This window comes from Rhinatrema bivittatum, chromosome 8 (assembly GCF_901001135.1).
Source record: "Rhinatrema bivittatum chromosome 8, aRhiBiv1.1, whole genome shotgun sequence".
NCBI classification, from domain to species: Eukaryota; Metazoa; Chordata; class Amphibia; order Gymnophiona; family Rhinatrematidae; genus Rhinatrema; species Rhinatrema bivittatum.
The window spans coordinates 22,489,997-22,512,547 of NC_042622.1; the positions used below are offsets into that span (position 1 = coordinate 22,489,997).

Sequence of the window (22,551 nt, forward strand, 5' to 3'; positions counted from 1 at the left end):
GGTATGCACTCAGGTAACAGAACCATGCAATACTTCTAGCCAGAATAGTTTTATTATATAGTTATAATATTCAACAGTTATATTGAGAGAATTTACAAAATATGCAAACAAGTTTATAATCTCCATTCATACAGACTTCACCTTATTCCATTTTGGGGGAAGAAAAAAAAAATAACCTATCAGGTAGGTGATACAAACAAAAAAAAAAAAAAAAAGTTATTGCTTTGTAATCATACAGTAGTTAAATTTTTATATCGACTTATTGGCCAAATCAGGTTTTTCCTTAATAAAAAATAAAATTAAACTTAGTATACCATACCTGCACTTCTAGGGATTAATGTTGTTTACCCATTACCTTTGAAATACTTAAAAAAAAAAGTTACATTTAAAATCCATTTTTTAAAAATCTTTAAAAATTTCAAGTTGACAATTATTTACAAATCCCTTTAAATTACACATAAATAAATATGTACATTCAAGAAAGATGGTCTCCCTTAATACATGTAAAACCTTTTATTTTTTGGGTAGGTGGGTGGTGCAGGTATCTAAAATACATGAAAAAAAAAAAATTCACGTGCATCCAGTTTTGACCTGATGTAATTCTATAAATTCAGCCGCACAAAATTCTCTGTCCATTAAAAAAAAAAAAAATCACATCAGCCGAGTGTGCAGTGCTATTTTAACTCCTGTGCAAGCAATTCTTGGTGGAAATGAATTTACTTATTTACAGAAATAAAATACACAACATTTATAAACATCCATTCCATCTCTGAAAACATCCTTCCATAAAATATGGAAAAAAAATTTACACACATACACAAACACACAAGAAAGAAGATTCCCAATACACGTAGACTAACTGATGCTGCTGCTATTTCATCAGGCTTGTCAAATGCCATCTGATAACTAACTCCGGCATCTGTTCCACCTATTCTAGTTCTTGTTTATACTGACTGCACTCCTTTTGAAACAGGATAATAATAAAAACAAAAAAAAAAACCAAAAAAAGCCACCTCATTCTGCTTTGTTGACTTCTGTGCAAGCAGTGCGCTGCTTGGTCACTAAAGTTCCATTGCTTAATACTGCGTAATGATTCTCTTGCTTGGATAACACCCGTATAAGATTTGGCAGATAGCATTCAGAGAGAGATCGCACTCTTCCCAGCTCCATGCTTTCTTTGTGAATCTCATCTTTCCCTACCTCCACAGAAGGTCAGTATCGAGGCCCTATACACACACACACGTACATCTTAAAAATATAATAATCAGCCCTTTCACCTTGATTTCATCTCAGGGATGGCTGCACAGTTTTCATGCTCGGCCGGTGCTCTGCATATACAGGGATGTACTGGTCTCAAGGGTAAGCAAGTCCTGGAGTATCAAATATTCAGCTACTCATTCGCTCAGATCAACATAGGAGAATGTGCAGAGTTGGAGCCCGGGGTTAGTTTGCAAACTCATAGGTTAACTGAGAATGCACCCAAAAGGCCACAGGTTATCTCCTTTCTGACATACAGATTTTCTTAAGATTTCCTGAACAGCCCTTATACTTGGGAGCTCATCAGTAGATCTAACGTTTAAAAAGAATTCCACATACTGTCTTGCTCATAGCACATTTCCATGATTAAAACAGATATAGAACCAATTTTGGAGTTAGGGGCCCTAAAACAATATTTCAACGCATGCACTTATCTTATAGGAACAGATCCCAAACTGGAAAGGATACACCAGCGTTTAGAAACAGATACAGTATCAGGAGTCCAGAGGAGGGCAAGCATTGGGCTACCCCCGATGTCTCTGCATGAGGTGTTGGATAGTCAGCATCAAAAGTACCAAAGTCTTCTGCAGTCTCCTTCAGGCAAGAAGAGCCCAAGCCACGTTTAGGAAGCGAGCGGCTTCAAGAGTCCCCTGCTGGCTTTCTGGATGTCCTCATTCACTTCCTGTGCTTATCCATTTTCTCAAGGCTTTTGTTAGTTTCTGCTGGGCTCTGCTCGCCAGTGTTCATGTACATTTTGTCTGCTACTTTTAACGCCTCATTCAGGTAATTTTGGACCGACGTCATGGCAGCACAGATAGCAGCGCACCCAAAGCCATGCGTGATCAGGCTAAAATGGGCCAGGCAGCCCTGGATCCCAGGCTCCAGGATTGGACTGGGTCTGGTGTTCCCCAGAGGAGTCCTGTCTTGAGTCAGCAGGTCTGTGAACTCCTTACAAATCTGCCTAGAAAGCACCAAAAAAAAAAAAAAAAAGTTCCGTTAATCTCAAGTGAACTTTTACAGAAACGACAGCTCTCACCACCCAAACCTACATTCTCTTTTCTACTTAAATTTTAAAACAGGCAAGCAGACAGTTAACCACGTTAAATGAGCACAGAAGAGTAAGTGATTTGCAGTGCATATATTCAGAATTAAAAATGTCAGACCCTCTACCAGCTACCTTTCTAAGCCCCTAATTCTAAAATGATTGAGGGATTATTTTATTTTTTCTAGAGACACTAAGGGTTAGTATTGGTAAGTGGGAATCTGAAGATCTTTAGTAACCATGGTCCAGTGATCCCTTGTATAAACAAAGCTAAAATACAATTCAGCTTTTTTTTTTACTGAAAGTCTGAAGTATTTTAAGTCACAATGCACACTTTTAAGTGGCTGAAATTTGGAAGGAACCACAGAGGCGCAGCACATATATGTTAAAAACATTTAAAAAAAAAGGGCAATATCATCAGATGCACAAGAGCAATGCAGCAGGAAGAGTCTCAGCAGGAGACGACAATCGTTGTGCACCCAAGGAGTCTCTGCTGCTGCTCCTCGGTTTAATACATTTCCAATGCTCCTCGGAGCATTGTTGTTGCCTCTTGCTGCTCTATAGTGCTAATTATTCATTCCATGGTTCCCGTGGATGTCCATCTCAGCTCAGGTTAGGCCCCTGTGCTAAACTGAGCTGAAACACATGAAGGAAAATACCCTTAACATCAGGTTATATCATCTCTTAGGATACAGACTACTGCTTGTACAGCAGCAATAAATAATGATGTAGAAAGCAAAGTAATAACTAAATTAGTTTTAAAAAGTTACACTAAAGGGCACAGAATCCACAGAAATCCAAAGCTGGCAAAAACATATTGTAGAAGTTAACTATTTTAAAGTTAATGCTAGTTTTAACTTTAGAATTGACAAGCAAATAAATTTGGTTTATTTCTACAATGTTTTTGCCAGCTTTGGATTTGTGCGGATTCTGTGCCCTTTAGTGTAACTTTTTAAAACTAAATGTAGTGCCCTCTATCTTTGAGGAACAGGTACGCCCATATCCACAGTAAATGCTTTACAATGGATATGCAGATAAACTTGGATATAAAAAAAAAATGCATCCGGAGTGTTCCATTCGCATTCACAGCATCGCGCCTACAGCAGAACCTGTGCAAGTTGCCCAGCATGCCCCCTCTGTTTCGTAGGAGAGGCCTGGATTACGGCTTCAGCGACCCTCCCCCCCCCCCCCCCCCCCCCGGGCGAGTCCGACCCATTCATCATCTACATTCCCCCAAGATGCTGCAGGACGTTCGTGGGAACCATAATGGAAAACTTCAGACCCAAAGTCTAAAATTTCAGAACGCACTGCCTCACTGTAGTAAAGATGGTCAAACAAAATTATGCAGCCAGCAAGCGCAATTCCCCTGTGGAGCTTTTCCAAAAAAATAAATAAAAGCCCGAGCCCGCTTATCTCCTTATTTTGTAGTGCATGAACAAAAGAGCAGCGCTAAAATAACAAATTTTGTTTATGTTATTGGTAAAATGTAGCGTGTAGGATGTAGCGTTTTAATTAGGTCAACCTCTAGGACATGCTTTATTTTGTAACGTTTCTTCATTAAAAAAAAAAAAAAATTTGAGTTTCACTCAAATGAGTTTCCGCACTCAATTCATGTTTATTTACAGTCCAGAGTGGTTTGGTCCGTGACGTGCATGATCACATGGCACTGAATCCACTGGTGTAAACTCGTAAAACAAAACAAAACCCAAAAAAGAAAAAAACCACACACGATCGTTAATAGCAGCACAGGTGAGTGTTGGGTTTCAGACGGAAAAAAAAAAAGAATTTCCCAGATTTTGGCCTGCAGACTGAGAAGGCTTTGTCAAGTTTCTTTGGGTAGGCTGCACAGAGCAGATCTCTGCCAAGAAAGCCTTCCTTATAAAGCAAATACGGTGGAACTTGTGCCATTTCCCTGTGCACACAATCGCAGGGCGTGGCCTCCTAGAAAGTGCCTTTTCAGGTTCTGCTCGGCCTTTCCGCGCTGCAAGTCGCTGGCAGAAGGCAGCACCGGCGAGAAACCGAGCAGCAACTAAGTCAGAGCTAAGGCAAGCTTGGCCAGTTCCATGCAAGTTAGAATTGGAAGCACATCTGTAAAGAGAACTAAAAAATGTCATCATCACAAGAGCTACTGGCAAGTTTCATTTACCCCACTGTAGTACAAAAAAAAAAAAAAAAAAAAAGAAGGATTTAAGCACTGTCCATTTGTTTGTCAGCTTTTAAATCATTTTCCTTGGCAAAGAGAGTCAGAACTGCCTACTGCTTGAAAGCGCCTCAGCTGGGGATAGGACATTGTACGCCTCTGCAACTACTTGGGGTTCGCTCTATTATTTTTATTTCCTCTTCCCCCATCTGTCTCAAGCCATTTCAGCCACACTCCTCTGGTTCCCTCTGGAGCCAGGCACATGGGAGTTCTTGAGAAGGTCAGTAGGTGTCACTGCTGCCGAAAAGCTAAGCCAGTCTTGGGAGCAAATAAAAAGGGCAAGGGGGCTGAGAAACCTGCACACAGACCCAGGAACACTGGGGCCATCAAGCCCCAGCTCAACCTCACCTCCGTTACACTTCAGGAGAAGCAGCAGCGGCACTTACTTTGCAGCCAAAAGCATGTTCTTCCTATTGGTCAACTCATTGCGCTCCGCGTGAGGTCTGCTCAGGTATTCAGCTACCGCTTTAGCAGGGAACTCGGTTTCACAAACGTAGCCAAAGTCCCTGGCGAGATGTACTGCTTCACCTGGAAGGAGAGGGTGCCACATTCGGATTTAGTCAGAAAAAAACAAAACCAAAAAACAATCTGGCTCAGAGGGTTGCAGACAGGTCTGATCATCAGGGTAGACACAGTGAACGTTAAACAGCCCTGTCTGCATACAATGCACAAGGAACAGGTTTCAAGATCTCTATGTTTTTGTTGTTTGTTTTTTTTTAATTGTAACCCCTTCGGGGATTATTCTGATATGCAGCAGGAAATCAAATTGAAATGATAAATAAATGTACTATCTTTGAGCAGCACTAGAATATAGACCCAATATCTCATAACATGATAATATATACAGAAAATAAATACATGTCATGTATTGATGAAAGTAGAGTTTACCTTCATACGATAGGACCCCCAAGGCGTTCTACTATCGTGTCTATGAGCCAGCAATTGGCTTCTAATCATTAGGTAACTCTACGAAATGGTTTAAATTTTGTTATAGTCCACGAATATTGCACTTATCTCCTGTTGACTCAGTCTGTCTCGAGCTGCCCGACACCACGGTGTTTCGGAGCGGAGGCTCCTTCTTCAAGGGCGGGACGTTGTAGCGAGAGACTGCTAAGGCTCTGTGGAATGTTGCTATCGCGGCAATATCAATGAAGTGGACTGGACGTTAGTTGTGCGGTCAAGAATGCTCCGTGAGTTTTTGACGGCTGGTTCTTAAGCGACTCCTTTTACTAACGCCTTTTACTAACGCGTTAGTAAAAGGAGTCGCTTAAGAACCAGCCGTCAAAAACTCACGGAGCATTCTTGACCGCACAACTAACGTCCAGTCCACTTCATTGATATTGCCGCGATAGCAACATTCCACAGAGCCTTAGCAGTCTCTCGCTACAACGTCCCGCCCTTGAAGAAGGAGCCTCCGCTCCGAAACACCGTGGTGTCGGGCAGCTCGAGACAGACTGAGTCAACAGGAGATAAGTGCAATATTCGTGGACTATAACAAAATTTAAACCATTTCGTAGAGTTACCTAATGATTAGAAGCCAATTGCTGGCTCATAGACACGATAGTAGAACGCCTTGGGGGTCCTATCGTATGAAGGTAAACTCTACTTTCATCAATACATGACATGTATTTATTTTCTTTCTATCTTTGAGCAGGGCATTTTAAAGGGGTAGACAAGCACAGTAATCGCCTGGGCCCAGATATAACAGGTGACCCCCGGCAAAGCTAAATAGAAAGAAAGAGCTTCAGGGCCCACCACACAAAAAAAGTTTTGGTCTTGTGTTTTTTTTTTTTCTTTTTTTATGGGCAGGGGGTTGTGTTATATTTGTTTGGTTTTTTTGTTGTTGTTGTTTTTTTTAATGTAACAAAAAAATCAAGACACCTCAAAAAAAACCCCAAACTCACAGCCAAATTCGTTAGCCCCTTATCTCCTAATGCAATAAACACAGAAACAATCTTGGGCCTCCCCCCAGCCTCAAGGCAAGAAGTAATCCCATCCTTGTGGGGGGGGGGGGGGGTGCGGTTGATCCACCTTCTCTTCTGCCCTTCTGAGTCCTTCTTTCAGTCCCAAGCAAAGAGAGTCACTGCCTGGGTGGCTCTTATTAGGGTTTTGCCAGCTTTCCAAAATTAAGTCAATGGAAAAAAAAAAAAAAAGTTTCAACAAGAGGGCATTTTTGGTTCATCTTCAAAGGAAAAATAATGCGGTGAAAAACTGCTAATTTCAAAACAAATGCACATCCCGTGACCCCCATCTATCATCAGCAGGGCCCTTTAATTTCTGCCCTGATCCCCAAGTCTAATTCCAGCCCTGCCCTTAAGACATCTCCACCTTCATCGTGGGGTGGAGGAGGAAACCATCCCTGAAGCAGGGAATTTAACCGCACAGCAACGCAAACTGGGCCTTCGCTCACTCTCTTTCTAACACATGAATACAGCCACCAAATCGTGCACCGAGCGAGCATGCAAAGGGCTCTATTGCCTAGTTTAAAAAAAAAAGCCAATGCCTGAAAACATTTGTTTTCATTCCTGCTCTTAGACCATAATGTAGATGACAAGCCCCGTACAAAATCTCTTTTCTATTAAATAAGCACGCGCCATGCTGCAGTTATTCACCACAGACAGAATTTCCACATCCGCGAAATACGTCAAGGAACTGGGTCTCCTTATTACCAGATTCACGAGGACGGCACATTTGACGAAAACAAAAAAAAATGTAAAATAAGATGTATATCTATATAATCTCTCTATCTATGGACATGTATACAAAAAAACTAAATTTTCAGATTTGCACAGAGAGATTAAAATATTTTTTAAAATTCTCAAGATACAGCTTTTCCCATAGCCATACACCTCTGTACAAATCATCCCTCGGCTGGCTGAAGTTTGAGGAAGATGCCTACTCTAACGTTTACAATATATCTCAGAAGTCAAAAAAAAAAAAGGTACAAAGTACTTTAATAAAAGTGGCATGTGGTGATGGTTTTCTTTAATACAGCAAAAGGAGTAAACATCTGAAAATGCTCAAAACGTGTTAAGTTAGAGGAGGCAGCTGGAGAAGAGCAGACACTCGCCCGCTGACCACCCGGGCAGGAGTAACAAGCAGACATCGAGGGGGCTCACCTTATCAGAGGGGCCAAGGAACAGACTGACAAGTGTTGTCTAGCTTCAGATCCGGAAGGAAAAAGAAAAACCAAACGAGAGCTGCAAACCATCCTTTATTTTTAATTTTACTAAACAAAATAACAAAAACCCCTAACAACTTCCAAAAGATACTCGAGATTATAAAAATCACCTCTTCCAGCTCATTTAATAAGGAGGTTTGTGCTAAATCAGCTCCCGTGCCAGCACTGCACCAACCAACCCTCCCTACTTGGGGGGAGGGGAAGTGATTTTTTTTTTCTGAGATAAATCTAGTGCAAGAAATTTTGTCATCCGTGAACCCTGAATCTCTTGTAGGATACAAAAGTAAAAATTAAGTTGTGACTTCTGACTGCAGCCACTACAAAAAGCAGCAGGTTTAGATTGAAGGACTCTGCTCATTTGCTCACCATGTCAGACCCTCCTACTCAGCAACGCTGAAGTTGCACTATGGTGGTGACCACACACACACACACACACCTTTAGAAGAGGAGGACAGGAGCGATTTCTTGTAGTTTGCCCACACAAACCCATCTCAGGATTGGCACAGTGGCTCAGGGGAGGGCCGCATAGGTTCGCCACACGGGGATGAACGAAGCAGGGCCTCAAGCCAGGGGCGGGCCCCCCTACCGCACTTGTGAGTCTGTCAGTAGAGCGAGCACACAAGCCCAAAAACAAGGGAAAGGAGCAGAGAGCGCCTCTGCCGTGCAGTGGGGTTTGGTTCCCGGCTCAGGCCCTTCCAAGCCCCAGAGCAGCGTCCACGGATCACTGCCCGATGGCGAAAGCGACTGGTTAGGGTCCAGGATCGCAAGGTGTCAGAAGGAGCCCTGGTGCACGGCTCTCTCTCAGTGACAGATCTGACACCGCTGGGCACCACTGGTACATGCCAAACCTTGGATCACACTTCACTCTCCTTCCCCCCCGCCCCCACCCCCTACAGTTCAAGTCACTTCCCTTCTCCTTTCTGATTGCCTGCCTCCCCCCAACGATGGACCTTATAAAAGTCACTCTCCCCTACTACTGGCCAATGACACCTCCTGATTTTTCTGGTTCCAGCAGTAGCAACGGCAGCCGACTAAGTCAGCCTACAGTCACTCGTGGATGCCCAGTGAGGATGGGGCTGCCGGTGCTGGGAACATGGACTGATTCCATCTGCTGTTGCTGCTTGAAGCAGAAAGTGTGTTTGGTAAGGGGGGGGGAGGGATAGACATCCATGCAGGCGGCAAGACGGATGTGATAAGAGGTCTGCAGGACAAGAAACGTGGCTCCCCCCCCCCAAAAAATGTGCCAAACTAGGCCTGGGTGTAAATCCAGACCTGAACCCCCCCCCCCCCCCCGGGGCAAGAGCTGGCTGAAAAGTTTGGAGAAGATATAAAAACGGGGAGGGAGGGGGCATAAACCCCGAATGAAGACTTGAGAGAGAGAGAGAGAGAGAGAGAAAGGACTCTTTATAAGGCTCTCATATAAATAAACTTTCAAGCTAGGTCGAGAGTACAGAGTACAAATCTCATCTTTTTATACCTTTCATCTCTCCAAATCTTCACCGATGTCTTGTGCTGTTCCTACCTCTGTGCACGTAAAACTGCCCCCCAAAGCCTCACCCCGAGTTACTAGTTGCCCCACTTACAGTGGTATAAAAAGTTGCCTAATGTGAGCCTTCCCAGAGTCTCTCTCTCCCCCCCCCCTCCCCTCCCCAAAACGGGATTTGCATAACACCAGGAAAAAAAACAAACGTGCAGTTATTTCTGGCATTAGGCTCGCGACGGCGAGTTACGCCATCACACGCAACATTATACACCCCTCGTTTTCATAAACTCCTGCCATTTGACTATAAACTTTTAAAATCTGCACCCGCATCTCGCGATGCGTTAAGGCCCTAACGCGATTTGATGAGCCGACCGGCTAAACTCGTTACATCAGTCAAGGTGGCATGAACGATCTTGTCCCTGTCGGATTCAGAATTGCAGAGGGACCAATTATTAAAAAAAAAAAAAAAAAAAAAAAAAGTCTCCCGGTAAAATTACAAAACATGAGGGGGAAAAACAAAGCCCGTTACACATCAAAAGCCAAAATGTCTGGACCCCAATGACTTGATTTGGCAGCCCACCCCAAGTCAGAGAGGAGTTTCTTCTCGTCGGGCTAAGATTTCCCTTTCATATTCATCTATAGCTTGGTGGAAGATCTGTCACTCAGAATTTAATCATGAGCGCAGTTAAAGCCAATACAGGCAGGAAAGCAAATTACTTTCCACGTGGTTCTCTAATGCAAGCCACATGGCCAGCGCCACGGCTTCCCAGAATGCCATCCCACGAGTCACAAAAAAATGTTAAACCTCGCCTGAAGACTATTGAGAGAGTTTTACATTTGAAGTCGGCTTCTTGGAAGCGAGCGGCCAGGGTAATAAGTAGCTCTCCCGCCTCACTTCCAGGAGCCTCCCAGATCAGATATTCCAGCAAAATTCCCCTTCTTCCTGCAGACCTGGAACCCGGGCACTGAGGAAGCCTGCGCCCGGTGTCCCCCCCACACACATCGCCCTTCCCCGAGCAGCTTTGCAGTATCAACTTAATGCTACGCAGACTAACAAATGGGACCACTTTCCAGGTGATTTTATTTTATGGGACAGGAGCTCGATTCAGCAAGATTTCTCTTGAAAAGCCCCAGGGCGGGAGAAAATGTCTTTCCTAATCAGGACAATACTGCAGCTCTATGGGTCCTAGTGAAAGCTGGAGTTTAAAAAAAACAAAAAACACCAAAACCATACAGTACACGCATTTTCCAGAACATATAGCTTTAAAAGAGGGGACCTGCAGGGGTCTTGAGTTTCATCTTTTTTGCTTGTCTTTTTGGGGAAAAAAGAAGGGGGGGGGGAGTGCATCGCATCCTATTAGGGCTGAAAAACAGAGCCACAGCTCAAAATAGTAACCAACCTTCAGGTCTCTAACCATATTAGAGTGCACAAGATAGAGAGCTGATAGAATTTAAATGTGTTAAGCATTTTAGATAGGCTTACTTTTTTTTTTTTTTTTAAACCAAGGCCCCAGGGATGTGCATAAAAAGGGGAATCATGAATATTTAAAAAAGCAACAAGCAGCTCAATGAATATTGCCATTTCTAGTAACTTTTCATGCCTTGCCCAAGCATCAACTGGATGTAACAGTTTTATGCTACCCTTTTTTTTCTTCCATCACTTTAAAACACGCATACAGAGCATAAAACAGCCAAAAAAAACTAATCACTAGCAGTCCAAAGGAGACCAACCTTCCACTAGTGAAGTCAATAATGTCACGTTAGCAGCTTTTCTTCTACCAGCCGGAAGATTCAAACCAATCTTATCCAATTTTTCACGCAATGATCTTCCACCATTTTTAGATTTTGCTCTGCAATAATCAGAAAGAGACAAGATCTTGCTTCAGGGCATACTCAAATGAGGATTTCTCTTATTAAAACAAAAAACAAAAACAACAAAAAACAAACAAACCACACACAACTTGAGAAAGAACTTCAGTCACCCAAACAGGAGCCAACTGTTTTACCCAGAGAGAAAGGGTTGCCAGTCAATTCAATTCATATTTTATATATACAAGTCACCCTTTACATCTCGACAAAGAATGCAACACATTGTCCTTTGATATAGCATGAGCTGACCAAGTTTCATAAGTAAATAAGAATATAATTTGATAATTTGTGCTACAGTACCAGGAGTCAACTTACATATATTTCCACACACAGGACAAGAGAAAAGCAAATTTACAGAAAAAAAAATTGGGAAAATGGAGTACTTGATGTCTTCATCTGTGTACCATAAAAAGAATGATGCAAAATATCACCAAGAAGGAATCAATCAGCATGCAGTACTTTCGAGATCCATTATTTAAAAGGTTATTGCTATATAATCAGGACATGGGCAATCTCACCTAGCTGATCAGATCCTCCAGCTAAGAATTATATGGTCTACAAAAGGTCAAAGAAGAAGTTGTTGGTGATAATCCTAAAATATTTTAACTAAAAAAGGTAACACCACTTTTCTGACTAGCTAGTCTGTAAGAGTTAGGCTTCCTCCATCAGTTCAGGGTAGCATGCCCCAGAGGTGAGGTTGTCTGAACATGCACAAGTAAAAATCAGTCAGTTTCTGTAGGGTCAACTTGTCCCCTGTACTATTATGCATTCCTCCAAGCAGTAAAATCAACTCAGTAGCATAACAGGCAAGAGCAGATAAGAACCAGTTGGCCCATCCAGTCTGACCAGTTAAGTCAAGATAGGAACAGCACTTTCAAGTAACTCCAAAAAGCATGACATGCACTTTTTTTCAGAATGATGCAAATTTGTTTCAGGATACTACAAATAAGTTTTTAAAGGTTTGGTTGCATAGGCAAAATGAAAAATTAAAAAAAAATTTTTTTTTACCTTCTAAGTACCCCTCCAAGCAAGGAGGCGTTGAGGCATTCTGGCGGGGATAGCCTCCTCTGAACTTCTGCCACTGTCACTTTGTACTTGGATGTCGAACTCAGCAGAGAGAGTCTCCCAGGAACAGAGCAAAACACTTCATTGGGGTTGATCACCACTCCCAGCAATCCGTCCTTTTGGTATGGGATATTCAATGCATTATTTTTGGTTATTGAAATAGGACCTGTCAAACGAAGTGAAAAATGCAGAGATTGGTCAGCCCTAATGGAAGACTGTCTCTCTCATATATTATATTATAGATTATACACACACAGATTAGAGCCCCGTCCTAAACAACTTTGCAGGAGTCAAGAGGCTGTCGGCGCCTCCCCTCCCACATCTACTTCTGGCACAGTATTAATGAGGGGAATGGGCTCCATTCGAGGAGCAGCTCATTTCTACCTGAAATCCACAAGAGCACACTGAAACTGTCTTGAAGCCTGAAGTGCCCCCATTACACCAAGGCATTTTTAAATGTTCCGGGTCTTGCATGAAGCATGATGGGGGAGGGCGGGTTGAAAGGGAATGGGAGAGGGCTCATTTATTAGGCGTTTGTGCCAGTTTTGTTCTGGCAAAAGACTGGCACCAGACTGGCAAATTCCAAACAAACTCATCGCCTTATTTGCGATGTGTAAATAGTCACTGGCACCATTCGTTGCAACACAAGGGGGAAAAGAATCCCTTGGTGCCAGCATTTAATGGCAACAGGCGTTGTCCTTTATTCTGATTTTCAAATTTAATAAAAATCTTAAATGGAAGTATATATATATCTGGTTACTGCAACCTCGAAATTTTTATTTTTGCTAATAAAAGCAATTTAATTAGTACATGTGATAGCAAAGATTCTATGAAACATTTGCTAGGCAAATTGTGTGTGCCCTTTTAGATATTTGCTTGAGTACCCTACTTTTCGTTTTTCAACAAAATGTTCTACTTATGAAGGATTTCCCCCAGTGAAAAGATGGCACAGATTGGTAACCAAATAGGGTCATAAGCTGCCAGCCTCACCGGATCAAGAAAGTTTACAGTTACAAGGGGCATAAATTCCATTTATGAAGATCGAACCGAAGAGGACTCCAGCGCCTGACATCTTCCAGTTTCTATGACCCCCCACCGTATCCGTGCTCTCGCCTCCCCCTCCAGTACCTTTCCTTTAAAAAAACAAAATCACCACAAAGAAGCCCAGTAATGGGCTCTGCAGAGGTCATTTGTTCCGCAGCCTTAGAGAAGCTGCCACCTTTTTTTTTTTTTTGAAAGGACTCCCTAACAGAGGACCCCAAATTGTACGCAGGTAAATTTACTCTCGCTACTCCATGAAGCAAACTTGTTTGACATTTTTAAACAAAAAAAAGTTTGAAGGGCATTTTTGCAGCTCAGAATTCTCTGTGAGTGCTGGGAGGGTCTCTCCCCGACTGCCTTCCCGTCCTCTCCTCCTACAATCCTAGTCAGGGTTGAGGTTTTTTTTTGTGGGGGGGAGGGGGGATAGCATTGATAGTCTTTAGATGCTAAAGGATTACCAACAAGGAAAATTTGGCATCTCATCCTTAAATTGTCCACTTGTGCCCCACCAGTATTAAGGGGGGGGAGGGGGACCAGCACATCACAACCACACTTAAACCAACGAAAAAGTCAGCAGCAGCTTTTTCTAATCAGAAAACAAGACAAAAACCTGGGGACTATTTTACACTAGAGAAGTATTTTACATCTCTTATCTACTTCCCATTTTTTTCCCCTGCATTGTTAAGGGGGGGGGGGGGGAATCAATGCTAATTTAGCAGCATTTTCGAGCTCCATATGTATAAGCATTCCCTTATCCTTTCCATCAGTATAAAACAAATTAATCTGTCCTCACATTGCCAGTGTTTTATTTGCTGCTGCTGCTGCTGCAGTGTCACTGCCATGTGCAGTTTTAGGGCTGCACTAAATCACTTTCTATCAGAAAAAAAGTGTAATTATCAGTTGGGTCTTGTGTAGCCTCCATGAGAGAAGATACTCCCTGGGAAGATCCAAATCCCAATTTTAGTTTTAAGGCGGGCAGGCCTTGCTACACCACCAGACAGGGAAAGCCATCTTCTGGCATTAATATTTGTATTTAAAGAAATAATCTTAAGCAGGACTGGCTACAGAGTTAGTCATTATTCATTTAAAGTAGCATAGCATGTCTGAAATGAGATCTTTTCCTTTTTGTCTTCTCTCTGAAAAAAAAAAATATTTTTTTTTTTATCTTAAGGCCTCCATTAACTAAGCATTTCCCCATAGACACGGAATGGGAGAAAAGCCTTAGGAAATTAGCCCCTTAGTCTCTTAATTTTTTTTTTTATTTTTTTTAAATAGAAGCCCAAGTTTGCTAAGCTACTTTAAATTATTTTATTAACACTCTACAAAATCATTTTAAATAAATAGCTTCCTGATAAAATGCAGTTCAGGATGCATTAAATCTACAGATGGCTGGATGAAGGGGGGAAAATAAAAGCAAAAAAAAAAAAAAAAAAAAAGTGTACAAGTTAGAAAACAAAACCCCATTCATAACTAGGACTCAAAGTGAACGCAAACGCATGGAGTGGATTGCTTGTTATGGAAATCGATAAGCACCGAGAGGCCTCTTAAAACCCCCACACACTTTAATTGAAAGAGTGGCTTCAGAATTTGCCATATTTCATAGAAGTTATTTTTTTATCTTTTGATCGAACAAATTATGCAACCGATGTAAAATGTTTTCTGAGCAGGCAAATCAAATCGCCGTTCCCACAGCCTGGCAGCTGCATTTAGGGCACATCTAATCTAATTCCGGCAGCCTGGGTCTGTTTCCATTTCATGGTACAACTGCGAGAGATGGCCTAAGGTTTTCCTTTTCAAAATGGGGAAACCGCTCCGTCTTCCTCCAGGGCGGAGCTCGACTTATTCCCAATCAAATAAAAGGGAGGAGGCGCGCACGGACGTTTTAGCGCGCTTGAAATGAAACCTTAAGTCGCCGACAAGTCGGGCTACAGTCAAAGTTCGTCTTTGATATTTCACCTGAAGTAGCGCCCCCCACTTCTCGCTAATTTAAAAAAAAAAAAACAACCCCCCAAGGAATCTCTCAGATATTGCGTTATTATTGTTATTATGTACAACTGACCTTTCTTAATGACTGTCTGGTCGTGCATTATTAAATGGTGATCTTCCACGCTCTGGAAAAGAGAGAAATGGCTCTTTCAGGGAAACTGGAACATAAATATGTATATATATATTTTTTTTTAAGTCACAGTCTCCCCTCGCACCTACAGAAGAGTTAAAAGGGGTGAACAAGGAGGAAGACCTCTCCCTTAAACGTTCCCACTCGTTCATCCGGCAGGAAAAAAAAAAATCAATCTTTGCTCTTCCTGAACTGCTTTGAGGAGCAGCCATGTCTGCCACTGAAAACCTCAAATGCCGCATTTTGACCGGCTTAAGTACCCAATTGTTTAAAAAGTAAAGAAAATAAGATTTGTTACTTTCAAGAAACCAAACAAAAAAAAAAAAAAAGTCAAGGCATGCAAACTGTAAACACGTGGACACAGCCTTCAGCAGTGTGGCAGTCCCGGACCAACTGCGGTGACTTTGTGCGCGTTCATTCATTTTTCTAAGCGTTTAAAAAGACTTTACTTATTCACAATAGCGTATGCCTTGCCACCGCAATAGTTAAAAATGTAAAATAAATCGAAATGTATGGCAAACAAAAAAAAAAAAAACACAAAAAAATAAATCGAAATGTATGGCAAACAAAAAAAAAAAAAACCCCACAAAAAAATAAATCGAAATGTATGGCAAACAAAAAAAAACAAAAAACCCAAAACCCACAAGATAGTAAATCAGATGAAACAGTTCGGAAGCCCCGTGATCGTTTATTACCTGAACTTCGTCCATTTGGTGGCCGAGGTCATGCAGGCCCAGATTGTCCGAGAGCGCCGAGGGATCCAGGCCGTGGGCGTGCTGGAGCAGGAGCTCGGACCGCCTGTAGGTCTCCCTCCTCAAGCCCGAGCCGACGTCCAGGGCGGAGAGGTGCGGGACGAGGCCCGGCCGGGCGTGGTGGGCCAGGCCCGAGTGGTCGTGGCTCGGCCGGCTGGGCCATGCCTGCTGCTGGCTGGGCGGAGGAGGAGGCGGCGGCTGGTGGAGGGAGTTAATGGAAAACGGGTCCCCCAGGTGAGAGTAAGGGTCGTTGGACTGGGAATAAGGCAGAGGCTGGTAAGGTGGAGGGAAGTAGGGCGGCTGGAAGTCAGAGGCGCCGGAATGCGAGAGAGGTGGGGCCGGGGTGTACAGGTGCTGACTGACCGCGGGCAGGTGAGGTAACCGGGGGTTGCCATTACTGCTCCCATCATGCCTGTCCTGAAAAACAAATTGGGGAATGGGGGGGGGGGGGGAGGGTTGCTCAGGTCATTTTTATATTCCACATCTGCTCGTACATTAATAAAAACAGACACAGGAAAGCGCGCAGCCTTTCAGAGAGAGTCGTGCAGTTTGTCTCCTCCTGAGAAGCTTCGCTAGCACCGTCACAGAGACGTGAATCCTTGCTGGAAACACATCGAAGCTGAGCTGGACTTAAATGTTTATTATTTCTTTAAAACGAATTATAAAAAAAAAAAAAGACGCTAGAAAGGATTGTTTTAAAGGATCTATAGTACAAATATTCTTGTAGCTCTACTCTTCCTACTTCGCAGGCCTGCTTGAATGTTTTCTGAGCATCCGCTTGTAAAAATAAAATAAAAGCCATTTCATCTGCGTTTTTCCTGAACATATTTTAATTAAAAAAACAAAACTTGCTAGAGACGCTTTTCCAAAAACCCTTATTTAAAATGTTTTTGTCAAACATCCGCACAAAAGTTGTTAAACAGAATCCAGAAGTCAGCTATGTGCTAAGAATTTAGATATGCGATATGAATAAAAGATTCAGAAGATTGTCTGAAAGTAGCGTTAAGTCTGCATAAAGTCACAAAAAAAAAAATCCTGACCCCAGCTTCGTGCTTTTTATATATTATTTTCAAGCAAATGAAAAAAAAAAAAGTAAAGGTCTTTTACTGAGGTCGCTGGTCTCCAGAAGAGAGACAGAAGGATGAAGCGAGGGTTACTTCTGGAACTAAAGTTACCATTCACTCGCAAGAAAAGCACAAAAACAACAAAAACAGTTTAGCGAATCGGTAAAAACAAGTGGTTGACGCGATGTAATTCTGTGCGTATTAATGAACGTATATTTTAAGGGGGGGAATGTAAAGTAGGTGTCGATTTATGAAATGCAAACTGTACAAAATTGCTGCAAGCCCCATTTCAAACCGTGACTTTCGCTATATTTTCGTGGACCGCACACAACCGAGCTCCTTAATCGGCTGCTGAGCGATAACTGAAGCGCATCTCGTGGCTAAGTTTATTTCCCTAGGTTCAAAGGTTTCGCCCGTTCCCGTGTCTCCTTCCGCCTCTAAACATTTTTTGACTGCGGGCGTGCGGGGGCTAAAACGGGAGCCGGTGGGGGTGGATGGGGCAGCCTGCGGCTTCACGGTCATTAGCAGGACATGGGCTCCTTAATCTGGGGAGAAAGGTCTCCAGGAGCGACCGTCCCTCCCTGCTAAATACCTCCCATTCATTGCAAGTGACCGCAGGAGCCCAGGCAACGAAGGGACGGGACCGTGACCAATCCACCTACAAAGGGAGGGGGAGAAGTGCTCCAGAAGCCAAAATGAGGTGACAAAGCCAGGGGACTATTGGTCTCCAGGGTTCCCAGAAACTTAAAAGACAGGCCAAGGTCGTTTCTCTCCTAAGATTGTGCTGCAGTCACAGATCCGGGGATGGGATGGGGAGTTAGGGCCCGCTGAGATTTTAGTTAAAGGCCTCACCCCCCCCCCCCCCCCCCAAGTCCGCTGGGACCCATCAGATCCCCCGCCAAACCGCAGGCCCTTCTGGTCACCTCCATAAAAGTAAGGATTTTTGGTACATTTCGCGCAGTGCCTAGCCAGCGCCTGGCCTGGGATGGGGGTTTTCTGCGCATCTCTAGCGCCCACTGGCTGTCACTTCTTGACTTCTCTCTGCCCCGACCAGTCGGACAGGCTGCCCCGCTTGCAGATCCCTGGCTCATCCCTTCTGGATCAACCTTTTTCTACCTGTGCGAATGCATTTCGCGCTCCCTCCTCCAGGGAAGCTGTGACGCTTTCAGCACAGTTTTCGGATGAAGGGGGGGGGGGGGGTCCTGCTTTTCAAAATCCGCCTTCATGGATTTCCCTGGGGGGTGCGCTGCTTTGCCCAAAATGTAAAGGGGATTCAATGTCCACGTGCTAGGAGCAGACCCTCCCCCTCCACCCCCTCACTTTTAATTTAATTTCGTTTCTGCAGGCTCCAGAGCAGAGTCTCGCGAGGACCGAATTACGCACTCTCCAGGAACCTTAGCGCCCTGCCTGCATAATATGAATAAAATAACCAGGTCCGTGCCCGTTTCTCCTAAACGCGTCATTCATTAAGGTGATGCAGTTAAAGGGGGGGGGTCTCACGTCCCACCTATTCTACTCTTCCTTTAACGCGCCCTGTTACAGACAGAGCGCTAGCCACAATCGGTCTCCCTCAATCCACCCCGGATCCCAGGCCCAACAAAACCACTTTTTTTAGGTGCAGGTACCAGGAAGACTTCCAAGAAGCGTTAACAGGCGAGGAAACGGTTTGCAATAAACCAACAGCTTGCCGTGAAGGCAAGCAACCAGCGCAAGGAGAAGCGGGCTCTGGATTCTCTGCGCCGATTACCGGACATAGCCGTCTATGTTATAGGAGCGACGAAAATCGGGTCCAGAGCAAAGGAAGCACCCGGGAAGTGCGCCGAGCTCACCTCACAGTCTTCTTCGTATTTCACATTATCTGCGAGTTTCCACAGCATGGCGTCCAGTGTCCCCCCCCACCCCCAAAATAAAAAAAATAAATAAAAACCACGCACCCCCCCCTCCCTCCCCAAACCCAATACAATCCACACGAGTGAAGCAAATCCCAAAACGGATGCAGCAGCAGCTCTCGGTCCCCCGGGCTCCTCTAGGACTGCTCTCCCTCTAATGGCCACACAGGGTTCACTCCTCTCTCTCTCTCTCTCGCGCGCAATCCGCCCTGGATGGTAATAAAATCCGCCAAACTCCTCCCCAGGGTCGGATTTGCAGCCGCAGCTTCAGGAGCCAATCAGGGGGCGAGGGGGGGGGGGCGACTGGAAGCCCCTCCCGGTGCTGGCAGCGCGGGGCTCCCCAGCCCGGCTGGCACGCGCAGCGCAGTCCCTTCCGTGCATTTTTTTTTTTGCGCGCTTCTCGCTTTCTTTTCGGATCCCGGGGAAGGCAGCGTTGGTCCGATAGAAAAAAAAAAAAAAAACAACCCCAAAAACCAACAAAAAAAAAAGCCTCATCCTCTCTGTGTTTTAACCTTACTGCCCTGTAAGCCGCACATGCATGGTCCATGTGTGCGCGATCGCGCGCTGTGAGAGGGCGGAAAGCACCGTGATTCCGGCCTGGATCTGCAAGCAAGGCGGCTGGGGGAGGGAGGGAGGGGGGGTTGCAAATTCATTTAGAAAGCCCCCCCTTCCCAGAAAAAACCCCACAAACATGTAGGCACCGTTCGCTCTGAGCTGAGAGTCCCTGCCCAATAAATCAAAGCAGGTGGGAAGAGGCAGAGCTGCAGCTCCCGACTGCAGCTCTGCCAAGAGGACCGTTCTCCTTTCCTTTCTGTCGTTTGCCAGCCCCCCCCAAGAAAGAAAGCAGCAAATAAAAGTTTCGGAGCTTCGCTTCGGCGGGGTCTGCCCGACAGCTCAGAAGCCGAAAGTAAGAGCCGCTGCCCTGGAAGGAAACGTCGCGGGACAAATACCGCCCCTTTCTTTTCTTTCGCTTCATTCCGCCTAAAAGAGAAAAGGATGCATTTTCCTGCGCTGCAAAGCAGATCTGGGGGTCTGAGCTCATCCTGGGCTTATTCCTGGCAGGCGGATCGGGGCTGGAGGGGGCGCCGGGCACTGGAAGCCACTTTAGCTCGCCAAAGCAAGAGGCGCATCAGGGACTCTTGAAAAATGTTTATTTAAAAAAACAAAACCTGAAGTGTAAAATTACAAGTGTTGTAAGGAAACGGTGACTATAACTAGATGCAAGCAAGTATCCGATGCAATTGGCATAATTGGCACTGCTACATTACTAATTATAACTTGCAGGCTACAAATGTTTTAGGGGAAAACGTGGAAGGCTCGCAAGGGTTTTGCGGTGGATAAATTGCTATTTGCAGCAGTTTATTGATTTCCAACAATCCCATTATCAAGTTGTTTTAAAACAAACAAAAACACACAAACAAATTAAAAAAAAAAAACAACAAAAAACAGCCCAACGTTATTCTTAAGTACTGATTTCCATGTAACGCTGAGGATATATTTGCTCCGTGGGGGTGCATTCGATTTAAACAAAAGATGGGTGCGTTGCAAAAGGCGCGTTATTAAGCAGTTTAAAAGTTCGCAGTATCCTGGAATCGGTGCTTATGTGAAAAGGTGGGGGGAGAAAGAAAGTTATTTGCATTTGGCAGGAAGCCTGGAAAGATACCCCAGGCTATATCACTGGGGGCAAGAAAAAAAAAATAATAATAATAATAAAAAGCCAGAAAGACTTGTTAGAGGCAAGAGCGATTCCTTGCAAGCTGTACGGAAAAGAGCGAAGCGCTCCGCGCTTGCAAGGGCCTGGAAGGTGCTCGTTTTTCCATCCAGGTGCTGCTGCTGCTGAGTCACCTCGCAGCCGGGAGGCTCCTGCTAGTCCTTCATTACCATTTTTGGCGGAGGCCCTGCTCGAAAGGTGCCCCCCCGAGAGGGCCAGCTCTTTGAAATGCAGGTTGCCCTCTCTGCCAGGCCAGCGACAGCAAAAGTGTTTTCTGCTCGTTTGTAAAAGGAACTTGGCGTCATTAAGGCTGGGAGTATAATAAATCAGTTAAAAAGCAGGGAGCCCGAAGCCTGCTCAGGCTGGGGAAAAAAATAATAATATATATATATATATCTACTTTTCAATCTGGGAAGAAGCGTGGGGTTTGCCCCATTTCGAGATATCTAGGCAGCACAGATTTTTTTTTCCCCCGGGGATGGACGGAATAGTTTCCCGGTTACAGGGTCTTTGGGGGAGAAATACACACGCGACCCTTCCTCTTGCAACAGTGTCTAACACCCAGGGCAGAGCTTTTCACTGTTTTCCCAAAGATCTGAAGCACGGATAGGCCCCCCCATCACCTGACAGAGCCCCAGGAATACTCTCTCTGCATATTTTTTAATCCTTCCCCCCCCCCCCCCCAATCTACTAAGCTTTCTCCCCTCAGACAGAGAATGAAGGAGAACCGTCTTAGTCGATCTGGCTCCATGCGTGCGTAAACCGGAGAATGAACTACGGCCTCGACAACCGTGTGCCAGATGAGCATTTTCTTAACAAATCAGATTAATAAAAACACAGAACAAGGGCTTGGTTTTTTTTGAGTCTTGGAACTTCTGTTTGAACACTTCAAAAAAAAAAAAAAGAATATATCCCTATTACGCGTTTTGTCGCTTTTTGTACACACTAGAAATACTTTGATTTATTTCCAGGGATGCTCAGCCAAGCGCAAAATTGGATTATAATGTTTAAATTAGGATTTTCAGAAACTTTTTTTTTTTTTTTTTTTTTAAAGAGCAATCGTCTCTGCCATGCTGCAGATATCAGCAGAGAGCGTCGTTTTGGGGGGTTTCTGATTGCTATTTCACGTGACAATATTTACACTATACACATTTCTTCTTTTACAGGCCCGGTTTGGAAAGTTTTAATGACATTGATCGTAGAGGCCCTTATTTTTATACCACCACACTTAAGCACATATTTACTAAAGGTTTTTTTCCCCCATTCTATGTCTATGGAAACAATGCTTAGTAATTGACCCCCTTAAATTCTTTCTATTCTAAAGGAAAAAAACTATATATTCATGACTACCAAACTCCATTAGCTCTGGACTGGAAGCGCAAAATAGATTCGTTATGCAAGGGACGTCTTACACAAAACTTACAAATAGTACAAACGCATTTTATGCAAGCGAGTTATTGTTGTTTGTTTTTTTTTAATTATTATTCCAAGGCGGCTGCAAAATCTAATTCACTTTTCAGAATAAAGCATCCAGCGATTTATGACTCCAATTCAAGATTGCAATAAAGTACCCACAAGTGAGGGTGCACGGATTGTCCATGACTAGTTATTTACGCTTCCAAGAAAAAAAAAAATAAGTGTTTTGAATTCCCGGAGACTCATATGACTGTAACCTCGCTTACTTACATCCAAAATAATTTTCTTTTTCTAACTATTTGAATTCACAGATATAACTTGCTATCCCTAAAGCTAGAACAGGTTACAGAAACGTCCCTGGTACCAGCCACAAATCATTTTAGGGACCTTGGATCCAGGAGAGGAGCCAAGCGTGGTATTAACGAGGTTAGTAGAGAAGGCAGTGGTGGCGCTGGCAGGTGGGAG

The 22,551-nt window shown here is 43.9% G+C and overlaps 1 protein-coding gene across 1 annotated transcript; it reads right to left on the reverse strand.

Annotated features, from left to right (window-relative positions):
• Positions 1 to 33: 33 nt before the first annotated feature.
• Positions 34 to 18,981, reverse strand: TFAP2C (transcription factor AP-2 gamma). The gene is made up of 7 exons (XM_029613442.1): positions 18,900 to 18,981; positions 15,950 to 16,423; positions 15,198 to 15,249; positions 12,041 to 12,263; positions 10,895 to 11,013; positions 4,886 to 5,027; positions 34 to 2,218 (listed from the first exon to the last, which is right to left on the reverse strand). Exons 1-7 carry the CDS (start codon positions 18,945 to 18,947, stop codon positions 1,933 to 1,935), a joined length of 1,344 nt encoding a protein of 447 aa, XP_029469302.1. The 5' UTR covers positions 18,948 to 18,981; the 3' UTR covers positions 34 to 1,932.
• Positions 18,982 to 22,551: the final 3,570 nt, after the last annotated feature.

Coding starts and splice junctions, on each gene's coding strand:
- TFAP2C (XM_029613442.1), bottom strand. CDS start 18,947: ATGCTGTGGAAACTCGCAGATAATGTGAAATACGAAGAAGACTGTGAG. Junction 15,250..15,949: donor ACCAAATGGACGAAGTTCAG/GTAATAAACGAT, acceptor TCTCTTTTCCAG/AGCGTGGAAGATCACCATTT. Junction 11,014..12,040: donor CTTGGAGGGGTACTTAGAAG/GTAAAAAAAAAT, acceptor TGATTATTGCAG/AGCAAAATCTAAAAATGGTG.